This window comes from Camelina sativa, chromosome 20, assembly GCF_030686135.1.
Source record: "Camelina sativa cultivar CO46 ecotype springtype chromosome 20, ASM3068613v1".
Classification (NCBI taxonomy): Eukaryota; Viridiplantae; Streptophyta; class Magnoliopsida; order Brassicales; family Brassicaceae; genus Camelina; species Camelina sativa.
Genome location: NC_141899.1, coordinates 26561447 through 26578498, shown reverse-complemented (window position 1 = coordinate 26578498; position 17052 = coordinate 26561447). Strand labels below are relative to the sequence as shown.

General features: G+C 33.4%; 1 protein-coding gene, 1 long non-coding RNA gene and 1 pseudogene across 2 annotated transcripts; 2 read left to right on the top strand and 1 right to left on the bottom strand.

Moving 5' to 3' along the window:
- Positions 1–222: 222 nt before the first annotated feature.
- On the bottom strand, positions 223–1403 carry LOC147919412 (uncharacterized). The gene has a single exon (XM_087503430.1). The coding sequence runs from the start codon at positions 1244–1246 to the stop codon at positions 224–226; it is 1023 nt and encodes a 340-aa protein (XP_087359556.1). The 5' UTR covers positions 1247–1403; the 3' UTR covers position 223.
- Positions 1404–5721: 4318 nt separating this feature from the next.
- On the top strand, positions 5722–13518 carry LOC104773202 (heavy metal-associated isoprenylated plant protein 6 pseudogene; annotated as a pseudogene).
- A 121-nt stretch (positions 13519–13639) lies between these two features.
- Positions 13640–14558, top strand: LOC104773195 (uncharacterized). The gene is made up of 2 exons (XR_765045.3): positions 13640–13869; positions 13974–14558. It is a non-coding gene; the product is annotated as an uncharacterized LOC104773195 (long non-coding RNA).
- The last annotated feature ends 2494 nt before the right edge of the window (positions 14559–17052 follow it).

Below are 17052 nucleotides of genomic sequence, written 5' to 3'. Positions count from 1 at the left end.
TTGAGAGAGGAGAAATATTTTTTATCTCTAAATATTGAGTGCGTAGTAGTACTATCTGCTAGACACATTTCTTCGTCCTCAATCTCAAAAGTTGACATTTTCTGGAGATAAAACATTCATAAAATATGCATTAATATATAACAAAGTCTTACGAGATTTAAAATATATTACAAAAAGACTTTAAACACCAAAAGTTTTACAAGCATTATTTTACATAAAGATTTTAATCGCATGATTTTCCGCTCTCTTGATTGACGAGGAAATCTGCGACATCCAGATGAGTTTCATCCTTGAGACCATGGTAGGAAGGTCCAGCTTCATTTGAGATGAGATTGGTCTCAACGTCTCTTTCTTTTTCCTTTTGAGACGCTTGATATAGATTGGCCAAATGCTTTGGTATACGACAAGTTTGGTACCAATGACCTTTCATGCCGCATCTGTAACAAATACTCTCATCTTTTTTCTTTATAATGCGGCTGGCATCATTTACATGAAGATCGTTGTTGGCTTTGCCAGCGTTGAAGCTATTAGAATAGTGACCTCTTCCTCTACCTTGGCCACGACCTCCTCCACGCCCACGACCACGGCCACGGCCTCGACCGCGTCCGCGTCCTCGTCCTTGCCAATTATAACTGGATGAAGCAACATTCACTTCTGGAAGTGGAGCTGATCCAGATGGGCGAGTTTGATGATTCAGCATCACGAGTTGATTATTTTGTTCAGCAACAAGAAGAACGTGCATTAACTCAGAAAATCGAGTGTATCCTTTGGTCCGGTATTGTTCTTGCAGGATTACATTTCCAGGATGAAAAGTTGAGAGCGTTTTTTCGATCATATCATAATTGCTCACTTCTTCGCCACACAAAGCCATCCTGGAGGTGATTCCGAACATAGCGGAATTAAATTCACCAACACTTTTGTAATCCAAGAACCGGAGATTTAACCACTCATGTCTAGCCTTTGGTAAGATCACATATTTCTGGTGATCAAACCTATCTTTGAGTGATTGCCAAAGATCTACAGGATCTTCTTTCGTGATGTACTCATTTTTCAGATTATCGTGGAGGTGGTGGCGTAAAAACACCATGGCTTTGGCCTTATCCTTATCTGATGTCATTTTCGACGGATCGATGGTGCTTAAAAGCCCATCCGATCTCAGATGCATTTGTGCATCCGATGCCCATGTCATATATTTTTTTCCAGATACATCAAGGGCAAGGATTTCAAGTTTGGCGAGATTTGACATAATTATCTACATGAATAATAAGTCCATTATTAATTTATTCATGAGATTTTGAGGAGGCAGAGCCTTCCATAATATAATATAAATCTTAACATATGATCGAGAAGGCAGAGCCTATCTTTCTGATCAAGAATGTAGATCTATATGATCAAGGAGGCAGAGCCTACCATTATGATCAAGGAGAAGACATAGTCTTTTTACTCCGTAAATATCTCATATATATATTCTTGAATTTAAAGGAATTTAAAGAAATTTTAAATAAACAAATTCGACATAAATTAGATGTTACCTCAAAAGATTGATCTGTATAGAAACGGTTAGATCGGTTGGAGCAGAAAGACGATCGTGCTGATAACGTGTTGTAGATAATAACGCAAATATAGAAGATTATTATATATATATATATATATATATATATATATATATGTGTGTGTATGTATATGCTTATGTTTATGCAATTGTGTAATTGCACAAAGAAAGTAGAGAAGAAACGTGATGGTGAGGGAGAGGGTGAGGGACACTAACACATCTCTTTTTACTTTGAAATCTTATATGTTGTCTATATCTCACTCTCATCACATATTTATAGGTACAAAACAAATGATGAGTCACTTAATCAAAAGAGATAAACATGACAAGTGTTAAAACATGTGACATGTTTAGTGATGAATAATCAATTCTTTATAACAAAATTCACTCATGATCTTGGATTAAAAGTGCATATCTATTTTCTTAAATATGACGTTTTATAATGTCACATATTGCTAATGCCATGATGTTTCTTATTAAAGGCTTTATATATTTTTAATTATAAAGAAGGCTTCATTGGATTTGTGATATATGTCGTGATAATTTATGGTGATATATCTTTTCTTTTTATATACCAATGTATGGCAGCGGAAAGACTAGGAATAGCGAAGACAATACCAGCATACTTAAATCCAAAGCTGAAAAGTGAAGATATTCTTTAAGGGTATAAAGTTTGCTTCATGGTTCTGGTTATGATCCGTTAAGAGCTAACTAGTGGTCCTTTTAATATAGTTAAATTTTTCTCTAATAATTTGTGTAACTGTTTAAAAGTTTTAGTTTTTTCATTCATTTTTTTGAGATTTATCAGATCAACAAATATATTTTAAAGAATGTAAAAAAAAAAAAAAGTAATAGTTGGCGAAGAGAAAGCCAATGATTTAAAATAGTATTTACCTTGTGGTAGCCAGCAGTAGTGATATTGCTCGTAGCCTCATACATATACGGCACGCTCCCTCAAATTTAACAGAACCTGATATGCTAATTATTTGGCTGGTTTATCATCTAAATTTGTCAGGGTAAGTATAATATTTGATTAAGTCAGTTTCATTTTATATTTACATAATGCTTTTTTTTTATTCTCGATCGGTTTGACATTACAAAAATAAGTTAACTTATATTAATCATTAGTAGCAAACACTTCACTAGAATCAGTTTGAGATTCATATTTATTGTTTGTATCGTATAGGAAATATACGGACATGGAGCAGTACCAGTCGGATGTGTACCCACTACAAGAAAACAGCCAGTTTTCACGGGAGAGAATTGTCGGTAAATCCTCGGAAACAGTCTTTTCTGACGAATTTCCGAGAAAAAACAGTCTTTGGAAACCGCTTGTCGGAAATTAGAAATCGTCTGAAATTCGTCTGAAATTTCCAACAAATTTCCAAGGGATTTCTAAGGACGCCTAGTTACCGAGGAGTTTTCAAAGGGACGTCTTTTCCAACAGAATTCCAAGGAACGACCTTTTTGACGTATTTCCAAGAGTCCAAATTTGCGACGGAATTCCAAGGATAAAAGATTTTCGAGAGAATTCCAAGGGATTCAAATTTCCAAGAGATTTCCAAGAGAAACGTTTTTCGAGGAATTTCCGAGGGATCTTGATTCCGAGGATTTTTTGACGATAACGGAGTTTCCGAGGACTTTTCGAGAGATCTCATATTTATATACGAAATTATAAATAGAAATATAAAATCACAAATAAATTTAGAAATTCTTTAATAATAAATAAAATAACAATATATCAATAAGCTGAAAATAAATATATACATCTCCTAATACAAAATATATACATCCCAATACATAATTATCCAACTAAATAACAATATTCATAAAATGAAAATAGTTTAGAAAAAAACAAATTAGCTAGGATTAGGAGGAGTGAATTGTCCAGGAAATTGGGTGCAAATGAAACTTTGAAGTTGTCAGAGTGTTGTTTGGGTCTGGATAAATTGTTCCTTAATTTTGAGGTTTTCTTGCTTCAGTTCCTCGACCTTTGCGTCTTTTTCTTTTACAATTTGGTTAAGATCTTGAACTTGTTGAACAATTTCATTGTCCCGAGGAAAAACCAAAGAGACATTCTCATCTCGTGACACAAGATTTCCTAAACCGGGTCTCTGACCCTTGGTTAAAGGAATTTCTTAAGTAAAAAAAAAAATTAATTAATGATTGGAAATAAATAAAAAGACAAAACAATATATTCAAATATACCTCAAGACACATTTGGTTGATTTCCAGACGAGGTATATCAATTGTGGATGATGAGCCATCTTCAGAGAGTGTAAGCCGTTCCATCTTCCGGAGCTTAATCTTCTCAATCCGTTCTGCGACAACCATATTTTGAATTTGTCCAGTTTCCTTGCTTGTGTGGGTGGCTTCCATAACATCTAACCAATCAGGTGCAACTCCTCCGGCTTCTATTGTCTACATTTAAAGAAAACATAACATATTAAATCTAAACAATTTTTAAATTTTTAATAGTGATTATATTATTATTAAAAATAATAGTGATTATATTATTTATATAATATTGTCTACATCGTCTATGACAATCAAACCAACTCGTTTTACGTCCATGTTTCAGCTGAAATGCATCGGTGTTATCTTGACAATATGGACAAGCTAACCGTCCATGCGTTGTCCATCCAGTGAACATTTCAGAGGCTGAAAAATCGCTTATAGTCCACATAAGCATCGCCCGCATGATGAAATTTTGGTTCATTGAAACATCGAATGCTTCTACACCATGTTCGCATAGCATTTGTAACTCATATATCAATGGCTGCAAAAACACATCAAGTGCTTTCTTCGGATGATCTGGACCAGGAACAAGAATGGTGAGAAAAATAAACTCCCGTTTCATACACAAATATGGCAGCAAATTATAAGGTATCACGATAACTGGCCACAATGAATATTGCCTCCCATGTTTCCGAAAAGGATTAAAACCATATGTAGACAAACCAAGATAAACATTCCTTGGCTCATACGCAAAGTCAGGATAGACTGACTGAAAATGTTTCCATGCTTTGGCATCCGATGGGTGCGCAATTACAGTGTCTGATGTATGTTCTGCATGCCATCTCATTGATCCTGCTGTACGCTCTGACTGATAAAATCTTTTCAACCTCTCTGGCAATGGTAAATACCACATTCTTATATATTGGGTGGGAACTCTTCCACTTGTGTCCTAATACCGAGGTTTACGACAAAAACGACATGAAGTGCGGCCTTTGTCTTCTCTCCAATAAATCATACAATTATCACAGCACACATCTATCACCTGATATGGCAAACCAAGTCGAGCTACGAGTTTCTGCACCTCATAGTATGAAGCTGGTGAAAGATTATTCTCTTGCAAAATTTCTTTCACAAAATCAGTAATTGCATCCACACAACCCTCTGACAAATTCCAATCCGTCTTTATGCCCATCAACCTAGTTGTAGCTGATAATGGTGAATGACCCTTCTTACAACCATCATACAATGACATATTTGCTGCATCAAACATATCAAAGAATCTCCGGGCTTCTAAATTCGGTTGTTCTACTCTATCTTCATCCTGAATGAATAAGGGCGCATTTTCCCTAAATGCATCATTCACCATCTGAAATGTACCTACGTCTACTTCTATCGATGGTTCTTTTACACTATCCGGAGTATAATGTTGACTAGTACTACCATAATCTACCATTGATTCACTTTTTCCATGCAAAAACCATATCTTATAACCTGGCATAAATCCATCCCTAAACAAATGCTTCTTTACTAATGATACCTCCAGATTTTTATAATTCCGACATTTTGGACAAGGACAAGACATAGTACATGTTTCTCGCGTTATGGTCTGGTTTGACGCGAATAACATGAATTGTTTAAGACTTTCCTTGAACTCTTCTGTAAGTTTGCCTGTCTCTTCACTGTATCTGGGTTTATCCATCCATGAACAAAAATAACCATAAGGATCTGAAGAAGACATTATTGTTGGTATTGTGTATATTTTCGTTTACCAAACAAGTGAATCATAACTTGAATATTTATACACAAATTTTCCAAGAGATTTGCGAGAGATTTCCAACGGATTTCCGAGGGATTTTTAAATTGCAACGGTCACATTCAACAGATATAATCGCAATGGCTATATCGCAAAGGATATAATCGCAACGGATATAATGGCAAAGTTCTCAGTAATCCGTTGGAAAGCTCTTAGAATAAGCCAATGGTCTTCTGTCCCCCGGAAAGCCGTCGGAAGTTTTGATAATTTTTCGAGGATATTCCGACGACATGGTTTTTGTCAGAAATTTCTAAGAAATTACCGACGGATTAACAAAATTTCCGAGGGTTTTCTGAGAGACATATTTTCCTCAGAATTTTCTCAGAAATTTGTCGGAAACCTCTTGGAAACCTGTCAGAAATGTCCTACGGATTGTTTCCATCAGAAAATCCGTCTAAAATCGACTGTGTTTTCTTGTAGTGACCCACAACCAGAAAAAAAATCATGGGAGATTGAGGAGAAAATGCTCAAACAAACTAAACGAAGTTGCTCTCCACTTTAACAAAAAGTTTTCTCCGAGGTTGGATGTTTTAGGAAAAGAATTACCAAATAGCAAATTTGTGTTTATTGACTTATATGACACTCTTAATTACATGATAGAAAACCCTAAAAACTATGGTAAGTACACATCCTTTTTCTCACAAGTTGTAATTATCTTTGTTATGTTGCTTATAGAATATTTAGAATTTTATCTTATTATATAAAGTTTAATGTCAAAGTTACTCATTAACAAGATCGTGACACGTGTCAATTGTATCATTCAGATGTTGACGCATGTCAATTGTAAATTTATTAAAATTTAAAAAAATAAAATTGTAAATATTCAAAACCTGCCATAAAGAGGTTTTATATAAAAGTATACTAGAGAAAAAAAAAAACCCTAATTTTATTTAAAATCTTTTAAAGAAAAAAAACCTTTGTAAACTTCCAAATGTAAAACAAAACTATTAACAGTTTTAAAAATATTAAAAGGCAATTATAAAACAGCTTTAAATTTTTAAAAAGATCATTATAAGGAAATTATATATATAAATATATATCATAAAATTCGAAAGTATAATATAGTTTATTTATTTTTATTTTAAGTTGCTAAATATAGAAAAATGATTATAATATAGAAAAATTCGAAAGTATAATATAGAAAAATGATTACTCTTTATATAAGATAAAAAATGATTGTGAAAATATACATTTAATTACTGTTTCTAAGAAAAAGATGGTTGAAGTAAAAAAAAAAATATAGATCATCTCATATTTTTTGTCACCAATCAAATAATTTATTCAAAAAGACTGCTATTGTAATATATAAGATAGAAGTATGTAATATTAACGTATGCGTTTTTTAACTATAAAAATGTTAAAGTGAAGAGACATATAAGAGGATATTTAAGGTGTTCATAAAGATAATTTGTTGGTAGTAGTAAAGACTAAAGAGTATATTTTAACAGTAAAATATATTTGTGTGTACAAATACATTTTTAGTGGTTATGTATATAGTAGATTTGTAAATGGGATATACATAAGTATATTACAGAAAACAAAAAATAACTATTTTCTATAACTAGAAGTTAATCTCTTTACATTTATACATTGTTTTTATTTATGAAAAGAATTAAATATATATTCTTTGTTAAATTTAATTTTATTTTAATAACTTTGAACTCATCTACAACTATTTTCTTTAACTAAAAGTGTATCAATTTACTTTTTTCAACCAAATAATAAATTAAAAAGAAATTCCTCGATTAGTTGTCCAAGCTGGAGGGGTTTACAAAATAAACTTCAGAGATAAGAGAACGCGAAGCACAGGCAAGACAATCTGCCTTCGTATTTGACGCATGGGAGATCCAAGAGATATAAAATAGTGGGAAGGACTCCAGAAAGTTAAACTCATCGAGCATGTTGGAGAAGGACGGTCAATCTTTAGGGACTGCACAATAGTGAGTAACTCAGCACAATCAGTCTCAAAATGTTGACAAGCGATCCCTGCAGCACGTATCCGCTCATGACTGACAACAACGCTTCTAACTCCGAATGTAGGGGGAGGGGCTCCGTCTTAGACACTTGCCCCCAACAACAAGGTTCGCTCCTCACCAACGCAACACCACAAGCCCAATCCTGAATGCACATTGGTTGCTTTCCAAGAACCATTAATCTGACAACCAGGTGAAGAAACTTGGGCACCTCTTCCCAGGCTAACTTATCGCCTAAAGCCTAAGCAGTTATATCATTCGCCTCGATCTCTAAATCTTGAATTTTTATTTATTTATAACCTTCCAGATTGCCTATAAATTCTATGTTAATTGAAGAAGTTGATCAGAATCACCCTGTTGAAAGGCACTCCTCTAGAAAATAAATCCAAATTCGAGTACACTGGCTCATATGGAAAACCCTCGGACAGGACCAGAGTCGGAGATAAATTCCAAACTTCACACGAGCGAGGGCATTCAAAGAAAACATGATTAATAGTCTCAACCGCATAGTCGCACTATTTACACCAAATATCACATTGGACAACTCCGTGTATCAATTTATTAAAAATATCTAATATATTAAAGGAGAAGCCGAGAGAGCTCACAGCCAATCTCACAAAAATTGACCTCCTTTGCCCTTAATGAAAATTGTCCTTTAAAAATTTTCGAACAAGCTTTTCTCACCTATTTAGGTTTCTGAAACGCACCACATTCATCCTCAGACTTAAGATTACTAATTTGCCATTAATGAGATTTAAAACTGGACCTTTTTACCCTAAGTTTTTAAATAAAAATAAATAAATAAATGAAAATTAATAAAAACAAAAACGAAAATTGATTTACAAAATTGGGAATCTAATATATTTCTATGCAATATCTCTCTTTAGAAAAATGGAAGATAAATATTAGAATATAATACGAATATTCGTTTAAAGAAAATTTCTGTTTTTTGAAATATTAAAATGATAAAGATAATTATGACGGTTCTCCTTCTAAGCTATATATATATATAGAGGCTCAGCCAAAACAATAGAAGTTGGATTCATTAAGCTAAACATATAATTTTGAGTGTATATATATATGTTTTTTTATATTGTTCTGTTTCTAATGAATAAATTTTTTTTTGATTTTTTGTTTATGTTGATGTACTATCGATATGCTTTTGGTGTTTGCATAAATTAAATTTTATGTTGCTCTAATTTTTTATTATTATGTTGAAATATATCGAAAAATTTACTGATTTTGTGTTGTTACCTGTGACGAATCCTGGATGCTTTTTTTGTAGATCAAAAACAAGATTGGACAAACGAGTCGATGAGGCAAGCAAAAAAATCAAATCGCTGAACTACAAATCTTTTATCATTCCAAAACAAGAAAAAACCCTAATCTATTATCATGTTCTCAAAATTATATAGATTTTTTTCTTTCTCAAAATGATTTTTATTATAATTTTGGTCCTTTATTTGATTGCACCGGATTTTGATTTTTAGTTTCTTATGTAGTGGTTGTTTGTTTATATCACAAAATTATTGTTGTTGCTTTTTCTTTCTATTAAGGTGCTAATGATTTTGTGATTTAGTTTTCAATAATCTTTGATTCGATTATAGAAGTTTACCTTGGGATTTTGGAACTACAAATCATGGTTGTTCTTAATGTGTTTGAGAAGATGTCTACATACAAAGAGAAGAAAATATCGGAACTCGATGATGGAGAGATAAAACTAAATTAAAAAGGTATCGGTTTAATTTTTTTGTTCCTTCTCTTTTTTTCCCTTTTTATTTTTTGGAATTTTATTTGGATTCAAAATTCGCAAGTACTATAGTATTTGAGGTGCATGGTTGATACGACTATATTTTTGATATTGAATTGATATTTGAATCTTTCAGACGAAAAATCCTAATTTTTAATTTTTTTTTTTTATCAGTTAGCTTTCTCTCTTTAATTAGGTTTTTCTGAACCCTAACAATCCATCTTCGAGCCAATTTGTGACTCACATGTGATGGTAAAAAGTACGCTATTTAACAGTTATCTATTACGCTTGCAACTCTTTTTTCAATTCTCTAACCAACCCTCTCCATCAATCGACTTTTAATAAAGATGCTTACGTCGTGACTCCGCCTTCGATCTCTAGACTTCACCAACCCCCTCCATCGTTCCTTAGCCTCTCTCAAGGTCAATTCTTCAAGTCTCTTATCCTAATTCAGTTGCACATTCTCTCAAATAATAATCTCTCAGTGGTGTCCCTTTTTCCTCAGCCGCACACAGATGACCTCCACATAGAGGTGGCCTCAAATCTCCGCCTGTTACTTTGTTGACTAATATAGTCCTTGCTTCCTGGCTGCCTGTTCAGAGCCCCATCTACTCAAGGCCAAGGAATAGCTGAAAGAGTTTTTAATTGCAACCAAGAAACAAACTTCAGAACCGAAGGGAAATTCGCTTTTATTTTCTTCTTCTTCTTCTCGGGAGAGCCGAAAACGCAAGACATCTCAAGTCGGCCATCAAGGAAGATAAAGAACATTGGACATCCTCTTTGAAAACTGCAGATGGTGATGGACTATGTTGAAGTAGTTCAACGCTTTCTCCATCTCGCCTCCTTCTACTCAAGCTTCCCTTAGTCTTTTTCCTTTCTTATGACTAATACATCCCAAACTGTTCATGTGCTTCATAAGTCGCCATCTTTGTCATTTTAGCTCGATTTATTGCTGGGATGTGCAATTATAAGGATCCAAATCGTGCTCGATTTATTAAGATTCAAAATTTTCATAGATATTAATGGTGTTTAATTAGGATCCAATCCCGTCTCATTAATATTATTGACCCTGTACAAAACTATAAATAATTTAATTTCACAAGTATATAAAAAACATTATTTTTAAAAGTATCTTAAGTTATGTACAAATTTATCAAAAACAAAGTAGCTAGACATTATGCCTTTGCACCCTAAGCATGTGCTTAGAGCCGACACATGTATGTTTGGAATAATCACGTCACTGAAGCATGCAAATTTGGATCTTACAAGAAAGATATATATCTAAAATAAGTATTAAAATATATCTGAACTTAACAAAATTATTTTCATAAATCTTTAATAATATTCCGTATACATCTAGAGGAAATGAAAAATTTGATAAGGATGAAGATAAATATATATTAAAAAAAATAGAAGGTTAAATGGATAATGATGAAAATAAGTGTTGTTACGTTATTAACTTCATCTGTTTTACAAAGAGTGTCATTCTAGGCTGACTTTTTTGTTTCAAAATAACTGTCATTTTAGATTTTCAATGTAATATTAAGCATAAATTTCCAACTTTAACCTTATATTCATTGAAGAATATCAAAAGTTAATGTCAATTTTAAGGGTGTAAATGATATTTTAATATGTTTTCTTAATTTGTGTTCAAAGTGTCAAAATGACACTTATTATGAAATGGAGGGAGTATAAGTTATTAGTATTCATATCCGTCAACTACTAAAGATGTGTTGCGAAAGTGGTTCGTTTAGCTAAACATATTGTTTTGAGAGTATAATTTTTTAGTACTATTTTGGTTCTATTGAATCAAATTTATCATGAAGACAAGGCTAATTAGTATTCATATCCGTCAACTATTTTGCTAAGGAATATAGATCCTAAGGGAAGTTTGTGTAACGGTACGAGGCTAATTATTACTCAGTTGCCAATCATGTAATCAAAACAAGAATCGTGACAGGAAAAAATGTTGGCGATAGAGTAAATATCTCTAGGATGTATGTTAGTCCACCTGATGCAAAATTCCCCTTTTGTATGAGGCGACGACAGTCTCCTGTTATTGTGGCGTTTGCAATTACTATAAACAAGAGTCAAAGTCAGACGCTAGAACATGTTGGTTTGTTTCTACCAAAGCCGGTTTTCACACATGGACAACTTTATGTTGCCTTCTCTCGAGTCACAACTAGAAAAGACTTGAAGGTGTTAATTACAGATAAAGATGGGAAATGCCAAAATAAAATACTTAATGTTGTTTTCAAAGAGGTATTTGAAACTGTATAAATATGGTTTGTAATTGGATAATTGTTTTCGATATTTAGATTTGAACTATATTTTCTTACTTAAAATAAAGTAATTTTTGATATCTTTAACATTACCTCTATTTTATTGTCAGATATAGATTTTCACATTGGAGAAAATTATTTTCTAATTTAGACTTATTCTATATTAATTATAAATAATAGATAAATACATTGTAGATGGTCTAAGTACATATTATTAAAAAATTTCACATGCTTATATTTTATTTAGTTACAATAATGTTATTTGAAAACATATAATTGTTAGCTGTATCAAAAAGTGTATATATTAATTATAAACTCTTAGATACATTTTAATTATAATTTTACATCATATCTATTGACTTCAAACTTTATCTTTAATCTGTAATTATATATATAATAATAAATATTAAAATATTTAATATTCAAACAATATGTGAGACACTAAAACGATTAAGACGCAACGTTTAATCGTAACTGTTTGTATTCTTACAAATCGAGAATCCCCTTTCCGTTTTTGAGAACAGAGAAGAATCAAGAAAAACCCTAATTTTAGAAAATCATGAGATTTGATAAAATTGCTGATCTTCTTCCCGGAAGAACTAATTGGCGTATCCACGCCAAGGTCTTATAATTTTATTTATATGTAACTTAATACATAAATTTTTTTGTTTCAGTTGAATTCATGGATGATCATTGATCATAATTATGGATAGACAAAATTGAATATAATAAAATTCAGGTATTAATTTTTGCTAACCCGAATTTTTAATTTTTAAAAATAATATTGATGCTAATTTTTTTTTTGTAATGATTATAGTTGTAGAAAAACTATAGTGGATTCTATTCATAAAAAAATTTATGGTAATGTTCTAAAATCTTGGATTTCTTTCTTTTTGCAAATAGATTTAAATTGTAATTCTATTTTCTTGTACAATAATATAATGTTTGTGCCTTTTTCCAAAATTTAATGTTTGTGCATAATAAATATTTTTATTTTAAATTAACAGAAAGAAGGTGAATTCATGGATGATCATAATTGTGCATCTACAGAATTGAATTTAACAAAAATTCAAGAAAAAATACCATATGGTCCACTAAGAAGTGGTTAGCCTAATCTCTTAACTTAATTATTCTATTAATTTACTTATATTTTTATTTAATTAATTTATCTTTGAATTTTTTTATTTACAGGGTTGAATTCAGTTTCCATTGATAGCGCCAAGGATTTGGTTATAGTAAAGGGGATCATTGACGTGAAACAGCTCACTCCTTATCTTAACGAGAAGCTTAAATGCACCGTCGAAGTTGTTCCAGCGAAAAAGGACGACAGAGCACCACCCGCGGCGGCTCCAGCCAGCGGAGAGAAGAAAGACAAAAGTACAGGTGAGAAAGAAATTAAAGATGTCGGAGAAAAGAAAGTCGACGGTGGCGGTGAAAAGAAGAAAGAAGTTGCGGTCGGAGGAGACGGTGGTGCTATGGTGGATATGAAGAAATCGGAGTATAACGGTTACGGTTATCCTCCACAGCCGATGTATTACTACCCACCAGGAGGACAAGTATACGGTCAACAACAACAACATTACATGCAAGGCCAATCGTCTCAATCCTATGTACGTACAAGAACCATATACGAACCAAGGATACGTACACGTATCGTATGGGAATCAAGGTTACGGTCAAGGGTATGGTCAAGAAGCACCACCACCACCGTATATGAAACACCAAGGTCACGCAGATCCTTATGGTCACATGCGGGCGCCTGAGTTGTTTAGTCATGAGAATCCAAATGGGTGTTATGTTATGTGAGTAAAAAAAACAGTGGGAAGGACAATGTAAATAAAATAACTAAAAAATATAGGGAAAAATGGTAGATATGACAAAATTGTAAACTACGAAGAAACACGGAAGCTTCCGAGTCCGGTAATCTAAACCGGTTGGATTGGCCGGTTAGAACCGGTTTTTGGGAGGCGTGGATTGGTTGGTTGGTTGGTTTATTTCTTCTATATATATAGGCATAATTTTGTATCGTAAGATTGATAATATCTTCTCTGGATTATTAACTTTTTGTGCAATGTAATCTTCAAGTGATCATAATAAAATATAAATTCTGTAATACTGATTATAGAAAATATATTCATAAGAATATGCTTATTACTTTTAAAAGTAACATATATTGCACAATTATTGTTTTTTTGGTTAAAATAATATAATCTTTGTGTCTAATATATTATTTACCCCTCTTGAATAATTTTGTCCCATCGGTACGTTTATGTTTTTGCTTTTATGAGCTTTTCATCGTCTTTTTCAGTCTTCTTTGATTGGTTTTCTGCTGATTTGTGTGGATCTGTTTGATTTTTGTTTACAGATTATTAACGATCGTGAGACTGGAAGGTCAAGGGGATTCGGATTCGTCACCTTCAAGGACGAGAAATCCATGAGAGATGCTATTGAAGAGATGATCGGGAAAGAGCTTGATTTGTGAATGAGGCTCAGTCCAGAGGAAGCGGCAGCGGTGGAGGAGGCCGTGGTGGCGGCAGTGGTGGTTACCGTAGCGGTGGCGGTTATGAGAGACGTAGCGGTGGTTAAAAGAGACGTAGCGGTGGTTACAGATCTGGTGGAGGCGGCGGTGGCCGAGGTGGATACGGTGGTTGCCGTGAAAGCGGTAGTGGTTACAAAGGAGGTGATGGTGGCTACGGAGGAAGCGGTGACGGTGGCAAGGGCTGGTAATTGAAGATAGTGTGGTTTGTTGCTGCTCTGTATTTGGTTTAGATTTGGTTTGTTGGTTGATAATTGAGTTTCAGAGTCGCAACATTTAAGTCATGATGTTTTGGTTTGTGACGTTTCATCCAAGAGTCACAAGTTTTAAGAGACATAAATTATTATGATGTAGTGTCTGATTGTTCTCTATATAAAACAGTTTTGTTGTTAATGTATGTGACAAGTTTTAGTTGATCGAAGTTTATATTTGTTTTTATCTTATAAAAGAGACAAAAGTCTCTTACTCTGTTTTGTTATTCTCTTCTCTCAAAATTATAACATGTTATCAAAGCTTATGTTGGTCTTGGAGCCTGTCCAAGCAAAACAAAAATAAGAAAAATTCTGCTGCAAAAAGAAGAGAATGATGGTGACAACAAACCAAGGGTGAGAAGAAGAAGAAAAGAAGATCGAAATAGGAAAATATGGTGGTGACAAGAGAGAGTACTATCAACCTTCACAAACGTTCACAAACAACACCATTATTTTCACAACTAGTACGTGAAGCTCCAAAGGAATGAAGAAGATAGAAAATCTTCTCAAAAAGGCAATGGAGACCATATATGTGGAGAGGAAATTGTGAATGGAGAGTTCTGAAACTTGTTCAACAATGTCTTGGTATATCACAAGGATGCACAGAAGAAATCACTCGATGAAGTTGAGAATCAGAAGATTTATTCAATGGAACCAGACGGAGAAGCCACTGTTTGAAGAAACAGAGTATGACGAATTAGCAAAAAGTGGTGTTGAGTTTGAAAGAAAGACGTCAACATGGAGAAGCTGCCTGTTGGATGAACAGAGCAAGACCACTCAGCAAAGGAGACGTGATGGTGTTCAAAGAGTGATACCAAACAATAAAGGAGGATGCTTACCTCATAGAAAAAATGGAGCAAAAGAGGATGCTTACCTCAGAAAAAAAAATGGAGCACTTTATGATGATCAAAAGGAGACACCAAACACTAAAGGAGGATGCTTACCTCAGAGAAAAATGGAGAATTTTATGGTGATCAATGGAAGACACCAAGCACAAGCACAAAATGAAGATAATTACCTCAGAGAAAAATGGAGCATAAACCGGTTGATAAAATAACCGAAGAAGACATGAAAACATTTCACGCACGAGACGTCACAGAGACGTGAATGTGATGGTGATCAAAGAAAGTCATCAAGCAAGAAAGGAGCTGCTTACGTAAGAGAGAAAAGGGAGTAGCAGCCAGTTGCAAAAGGCAATAAGAAAAGAGTTCACTTAGAGAAAAAGGAGTGGAAGAAGGTTGCAAGATCAGCCGATGAAGATCACGGAAAACACGTGACGAAACTCACATGGTGAAAGTTTGAATGATACTTGGAGAAGGTTTGCAGGTAACAAAAAAAAAGTGAAAAAAAAACAAGGGTTCCATCGTCTATTTGAACGGAAACAGAAGAAGGCTTCTTAGCAAAAAAGGTGTGATGTTTTTGAGAAAGAAAGTCACACGGTGCAACAGCCTGTTTGAAAGAAAAAGAGTCAGCTCTAACCAGAAGGAGAAGAAATGTCATTAATTACCTGGAAACAGAGAAGTTCATTAAGCACAACAGGGTTTAAAGAACGTTAAAGCAAGATTGGAAAGATGATTTTGTCTCTTCCTTCTTCGAGTTAACCCTAGGTGAAAAGTAGATCGACTTCTTTACACACTGAATTGGGAAATCGAAAAGTTTAACTTTTTACGATGGAATCGATGTTATGGTTATAAGTTAATGGGCCTGATTTATTTTTTGTTTAATCTCTAGGCCCATTAAACGGTCCAATAACATCTACCCGTAAACTCAACCGGGTCAGGTACTCGGATTCTGGTCAGTAAGTCCGATCGGGTTTTAATACGGGTCCGATGAGTCAACGATGAGTTAACACCGACGCAAATTGTCCGGTTAGTCGAGATTTGATGTGTATGGTGTTCCGCACATAACGTCATATACTTCAGACTTGTGGCCATGTAATATTACATATAGGTTATGTAGCTGGATGTCCTTTACCGTAGTTCGTATGTGTGGCCATGCATTCCGTGATACTTGAGGTAGCTGACTATCTTTTTCCTACTGTATAATGTTAAATTATGATAAAGAAAAACATATCAAGTTAAATTATGTTCATTTCTTCAAGCTTTTTTCCAGCAATTTAAATTATACTATATGTTTCTTCAATTCCCCATTTATTTCATTCAATTAAAAATATGTGACTGGTAAAAGAAAAAAAATAAAAGAATACTTACCCACGATATCAGATGTAACTCTTCACAAGGAAAGTTACATTTTAACGCTGTCCGGAGATTGTTATTGTTTCCACTACCCACTATTGAGCTCCAAATGTTTTGACACCAGAAATAATAATATTCAGCGGTAGTTTTATTGTACTACTAGATTCGGACCTGCATATACGTGCAATGTTAATTTCAAAACTAAGTTTGCAATATATTAAGTATATATGAAGTTACATTTGTAATCCTATTTTTAGGGATGTTATTAAAACTCATAATCAAAATTTATGCCAATTTAGTATTCGATTTGATTTTAATCAGTTTAGACACAAAATATAGTTAAACTTGTTATTTGGTTTTGACGCACCGTACATTTAGCGCAAACACACATTTTCTCAAGCTTATATATTGTTATGTTTGTTGTTTTTGTTTTCAATTTTTTTTTGTGTAGACTATATAGTC

Bases quoted from the DNA above. Each gene is read 5' to 3' on its own strand.
- LOC147919412 (XM_087503430.1), bottom strand. From the start codon at position 1,246: ATGTCAAATCTCGCCAAACTTGAAATCCTTGCCCTTGATGTATCTGGA.